This window comes from Clytia hemisphaerica, unplaced genomic scaffold, assembly GCF_902728285.1.
Source record: "Clytia hemisphaerica strain Z4C2 unplaced genomic scaffold, Clytia hemisphaerica genome assembly, whole genome shotgun sequence".
Classification (NCBI taxonomy): domain Eukaryota; kingdom Metazoa; phylum Cnidaria; class Hydrozoa; order Leptothecata; family Clytiidae; genus Clytia; species Clytia hemisphaerica.
The window spans coordinates 156379-162378 of record NW_027103248.1 but is presented as its reverse complement, the minus strand read 5'-3'; the positions used below and the strand labels follow the sequence as shown (position 1 = coordinate 162378).

General features: G+C 34.6%; 1 protein-coding gene across 1 annotated transcript; it reads right to left on the bottom strand.

Annotated features, from left to right (window-relative positions):
• Positions 1-1323: 1323 nt before the first annotated feature.
• On the bottom strand, positions 1324-5212 carry LOC136824573 (collagen triple helix repeat-containing protein 1-like). The gene is made up of 3 exons (XM_067080589.1): positions 5180-5212; positions 3000-3284; positions 1324-1683 (listed from the first exon to the last, which is right to left on the bottom strand). The coding sequence occupies exons 1-3, from the start codon at positions 5210-5212 to the stop codon at positions 1324-1326; spliced, it is 678 nt and encodes a 225-aa protein (XP_066936690.1).
• Between the last annotated feature and the right edge of the window lie 788 nt (positions 5213-6000).

Sequence of the window (6000 nt, the reverse complement as noted above, 5' to 3'; positions counted from 1 at the left end):
CATCTAGATCAATTTCGAACGGTTCGTCGGTATGGGAGTACAGTACATAAAAGTAATACTCTCGGAACAGTCCAATCAAAATCTTAAAATCCATTTTCGAAATATTGTATCAAGCTCACCTAGAAAACGTAAAGCGTTACGGGAGGACAACAATTCGAAAAAAAAGAAATTCCGCAATAATCTCACACCAGAAAAGAAATCTAATATAAATGAAAAGCAAAGGACAGGTATGAAAAACTTTAGAGCTAACCTCACACCCGAGAAAAAGAAAGAAATAAATGAAAAGGTCCGGAATGACATGGCTAGCTCACGCGCAAATAGCACACCTGAGAAAAAGGCGCACGGTATAAGAAGGCCGCGTTCTAGAAGCAGTACACCTAAATCTAAAATAAAAAGGTTTAAAGCCGAAGTGCGACAGGGTCCATTTTACATTTGTGTCGTTTGCAATAGACTCCTGTATCAGGTATCAGTTATGTTATTTGACGAAAACAAGTATATAAGGGTGTAGAAGAAGAAGTTTTTCGCTTTCGTGTTCATAGTTTCGATGACAGAGAATACATTTGTAAGTACCAATTATACCACAATCTCTCCTACTCTTTGGAAGCTAATTGTGGGGGAGGGCCTAATAGCAGGGGGTGGTTAACATTTTAGAAAAATATCATAAACGGGATGGGTGTAAATAAATGGAAATGGGTGGTTTTCCATGAAATAAACTAATTAGGGAGAGTCTGCAAAAATAAGAGGGGAGGGGTGACTCATTTTTTCAGTACTCCAATAAACTAGCAACCTTCGAAATCCAGTAATTTGCAATTACAGTGTTGAATTTTTCTAGCGTAGCTTGAAAAATACCGATTTTTCACTGATTATCTAAAAAGTGACTCTGTACAAGCTTGCAGATAACCAGTCGGTGGTTACAGCTAGCCTAAAAATGATTTTTCAATTTGATTTCAGTTCAATATACTTTATAGGGGAGGGTGTTATTATAATCATCTGAAAAACCAGAACGAACTTATAACAGTCAGTATTTGATTTATTGCACAGAAAAAAATTGTTATAGACTGCAGGCGAGGTAAATATTTCGAGTGCTTCAACACATGTATGATTATAATCAACGTAGTTATTTCGCCGAAGCATCCAAGACCCAAAGAATCTCAAATCCATATAATCATCCATATCAACTGTAGGGTCTGAAAATAAAAAAAAGTACTGATTGATATCTGCAGGAATGATGGAGAGATGCGAGATGCCCGACGATACTGAAAGAGAGCTGGGCCTTAATGCCGACAGGCTGCTTGTTTATATTTATAAAACAAAAAACTTGTTTCAAGATTGCGGCTGGTCAACTTCTTCAATGTAAATTCGTGTTGCTGAATTCCAGCCAGTGTGAGCGTCGCCCCCGGGAGTATTAGCACAATTACCAATATTAAGAGCCACATTGACTTGTCTTTTTTTCGAAACCTTACAATGTCCAGTGATAACTCGTGGTCGATGTAGATCCTTGATACGGTTTCCAGTACCTTCTCTCATAAAAACGACACCGTCTATCGGCACAGGTGCACATTCATGTCCATCGAAAGTGACAAACCATCTTTTACAGCAAGCATTACAGTTGTATATTCTCATATTCGAAGAAACAACAACTTTTAAATAAGTAGAGGGGGATTCCCTTTTGAAGGCGCAAGACTGAAAAAATGAGAGGTTTATTCTTCAATTAATAACAGAATGGTTAATGATACCGATTACTCTCGGGTACCTATTAGCCTTGGGGATTGGAATAAGCGGGGATTTGGAAGAAATCTCAAAACTTAATAAGCGGGGGGGGTTGGAATAAAAATGTCCTGGGCGAAAAATTTTTGAAAAGAAGGCTAATACAGCTGAATTAGGACAATAGAGGGAACTTTCAAAAACATTTTCCCAAAAATTAATAAGCGGGGGGGGGGGGTAGGGGGGTAGTGAGAATGTCCTGGGTGGAAAATTTTCAACGGGCGGCTATTACATACCCGAGAGTAGTTCATTTTTACTCAATTTGGTTTATTTAATGGGAACTATTATTTGTAAAGGCTGACTTTCTAAACCAAACTGATTCTTATATTTTTGTGGTTCTGACCTAATAAAATGTACTCTCAGGTGTCTGAAGAATAAGGGCGTGATTGTAATTGGAAACTAGTAAGGTACAATTATAGACTAAGGTCTGGTTATTTAAAGAAACATTTTGTACTTTAAATGGTACTTTTGACAGCCAAGAATATTTTTAAAAACTTGATAAAGCAATGGGTTTGAAAAAATCGAAACATTAATGAGTGGTGGAGGGGTGTTGATTAGACACCTGAGGATAAGGTTTTTCGAAAATTTTGAAAAATCGTATTGTTTTAATAGGTTCTAGCTTTCTTTATGATATACATCACAGACCATTACCATGCCATTTTCGGGGTATGTTTGCTACAATCAAGGTCATAATATTTGACAAAAAAGGGAAATTCAGCGGGAAATTTTGAAACTGCAATCGATTTGTAAGTGCTCTAAAGTAGGTTAGAAGGGTAGAGTTTTAAATCTGAGTTTAAACGCTAAACTTAAGATCAAAACGTGTAAAAATACAGTAAGACTATGAATATAGCCTGGAAGTCTGCCAACTCCTCCCAAATTGAAATATTTGATTAAATTAAAGAGAGAACCCAAAATCTACTTTCTCGCCCGAACTTTAAATTTTGAAAAACGTTAACATAACCGGAATTCTCAATATATTTCAATCATGATTGTAGATATGACCAAAACTATCTTACAATAATAACTAGATAGAGCTAATCCATTTTTTCCCAAGCCTGTTGCAGTTAAAGCAAAACAATCTTTACGAAAAGTAGACAACAGTAGACCGGCAACTTTTTCAAGCAGGGGACGCAATAGCTCGATCTAGTGTTTTATGTTTGATATTTGATGGCAGAACTGAAAGCAGAGATTTCTCTACTGACAGCAATTACAATGCTCCTATTTTTATAGCCTACCTTTATAACACCATTATCTTTGTGGTCGTCAATTTTGTTCCAAGCGCATTCTTTCCAGTTTTTCGTCAAACCGTCTTTTCCATCCTTTCCATCTCTGCCATCTTTTCCGTCTTTTCCATTTATCCCATCCTTTCCATTTGTCCCATTCTTTCCGTTTATTCCATCTTTGCCATCTTCTCCTTTTTCTCCTTTTATTCCGAATACGCCTTTTTTATATAAGCAGACTCCGTCTTTGCCGTCTCTGCCGTCTTTTCCATCCCGACCATCACGTCCATCTTTGCATTCCTTATACAAAAAAAATCATTTTTCAAATTAGGAATCACTGAAAAACATCTAGGGGTTCTAAATCTTTGATGCCACTTTCAAAGTTTTTAAAAAGCTACAAGGTTCAAAGATTCATCATGTAAATCACCAAGAATCTTTTAGTATTGTATAGACTGGGAATCCAGTCGTTTATAACGTTTTTGTTGAAAGCGGGAAATTTTTATGTCGGGATATGGTTAAAATAAACGACTGGGCTAAGGTGGTTTCCGTAGCTTACGGGAGTTCCAGCAGGGCCCGCAGATTTCTGCGGGGTGAGAAAACAATCATATACAACAAAATATATAAACAAATAAAAATTTCAGCCAATGAGAATTTCTAAGTGAAAGAAAAAAAAAAAAAAAAAACAAACAAACCAACAAGACCCCCTGAAAATGTTATCCAAAAACATAAAAAAGAGAATTTTATGAAAAGTTTGTTGTGCACAAAATATTCTAGACGACTATATTGATGCTCCTGTCGAGTTTTCTACTTCCTAATTTTTACTGAGTTAAGTCGTCTAGCATGCTAGACTAAGTATTGTAGGGATCAACAGCCACCTCTGGGTCGAAAATTCAAGATGTGATGTTTTTTATGAAGATTTAACCCAACGCGCTTTGTTCGTTTTTATAGTCAGTGATTACTGATTTGTACTTAATCCAAAATTTATGAAAAATGGTATTTTTAGGCTCTTTAGACCTGTATTTCAATATAGGGGTTGAAAATCTTCCTTCAATGAAATAGTCCCCTTTCTCTGAAAAGTTTACCCATTTGAGCCCAACGAGCCGTTTTAAGCCAATTCCGGCTAGCAATTTAATGCTTTTTAAGGTTAATTTTTCAAGTTTATATCTTTTGAACTAAAATGTTCTTAACATATTCTTTACACACCACTTGTGAGTATTTTTGTTCAATTTGCTAAGAAGTTATGTGTTTTAGAGTCTGGAAACCCTTAAAATATTCCTAATTTGTTCTTAATTTTCCGGTCTTCGATGCATTATATTCTTATATACCGGGTGCACCAAAAAAAAGTATACAACTTTGTCGAGATATTGTGAGCTTCAGGATTTAAATTTTTTATTCATTCTTTTTTTATCGCATAGAGGATGCTCTAACTTGAATTTTGAGCTATCATACATTAGGTTTGAAAAAGTAATACGAAAATTATTTTAAAAAAACTGACTTTTTTTTAATGTCGAAATTTCAAAAACTCATCAAAAACAGCGAGCAAACTTTTCTTTGGCACTTACCTTCTTTACACATAAAAATACCAAAAAATGCAATTGTGTTCATCAAAACTCGTTACGGAATTTAAGAATATGGTAAAACAAGCTATTCCCATGTGGAAAAATATTTTTGGTAAAGCTGAAAATTTTTTTTGGAAATCTCCAAGAGAGGTGTGGTGTGCTACGTGAGAAAATTTTTGAAAAAATAAATCACAATTCCTCAACTAGTTGCTCAAAGAACTTGTCTGCATTGAGTTTGCTGGTGTTGGAAATATTCATGACGTGTAAATAAGATAGACAAACCGTTGGCAAAATATAAAATAGGAGAAAAAAGAAGAAAAGAAGAAAAGAAACAATGAAATTGTTTTTTTGTCATTTTGTATTATTTATAGCGTGATTGCTGTTTTTAATGATTTTTTGAAATTTCGACATGGAAAAAAAGCCAGTTTTTTGGAAATAACTTTCGAACTACTTTTTCAAATTTAATGTATAATAGCTCAAAATTCAAGTTAGAGCATCCTCTATACAATAAAAAAAAAGAATGAACAAAAAATATAAATCCTGAAGCTCACAATATCTCGACAAACCTGTATACTTTTTTTTGGTGCACCCGGTAGTTTGTTCTTATTTAAAAGATAATGAGCAATGATTTCTCACCTGATTATTAGCAGTCGATACGATGACAAACATCATCGCCAAAAGAACTGGAATACATATAAGCTTGTTCATATTGAGTGTCAATCTTGAAAAACTTTCTTGAATATGTTCGACTATGTGTTTTTATTAATTTCTTCTAGTCCGTCAGTGTTCTTGTGGTTGATCTCTTTGATTGTTGATGATTGAGCAAACAGCTAGAAGACCCCTTATTTATAAGGTTAGCTTGTCTAGAAAAAGAGCCGGCGCTAAACTCAAAAGATGTATTTGAGTAAAGGGAGTGGTATATCCAAATAAAAAGAATATGCCATAGTCATCCCAGTGACGTCTTCAACAAACGCTCTAAAATTGGCCTAAAATCCTTAATCGGTTGCTTCATTTCCTAACAATCTTATTAGTTGTTTTAAAGAGGTCTTTTAAAGAGTCATTATAAATAATCCTGTTTAGGATCACATTTTACTGCTAAATTTGCCTTGAAGAACTCTTACATCCAATTTCCTTATGAGCTTATAGGTTATTTATGAAGTGATTTAGAGTAAGCCTGCAGAATATTTCTAAACCTAATCAACATAGTCATACAACTTTGCGGAAACTTCTTTTGAAAATATTACTGGGAAGTATAAGTTAGAATTGAGAACCGTTCTGTACTAAAGAAGACTCATTCTCATATCATATATTTACTCCTGTCTTCATCTCTCTACTTAATTAGTTCCGCAGAAGAAAACAATTATTTTTCAAGTGAACGCTTACTGATAATATTTTTAGGGCGGGAAATTTGGATTGTAGAAAATAATTTCATGTATTTGATCAGAGATCGGGAAAAT

Excerpts from the sequence above, each read along its gene's own strand:
- LOC136824573 (XM_067080589.1), bottom strand. The coding sequence starts at position 5,212 with ATGTTTGTCATCGTATCGACTGCTAATAATCAG. Across the intron at positions 3,285-5,179 it reads TATCGACTGCTAATAATCAG|GAATGCAAAGATGGACGTGA; the intron begins GTGAGAAATCAT and ends TTTTTGTATAAG. Across the intron at positions 1,684-2,999 it reads AAGATAATGGTGTTATAAAG|TCTTGCGCCTTCAAAAGGGA; the intron begins GTAGGCTATAAA and ends TCATTTTTTCAG.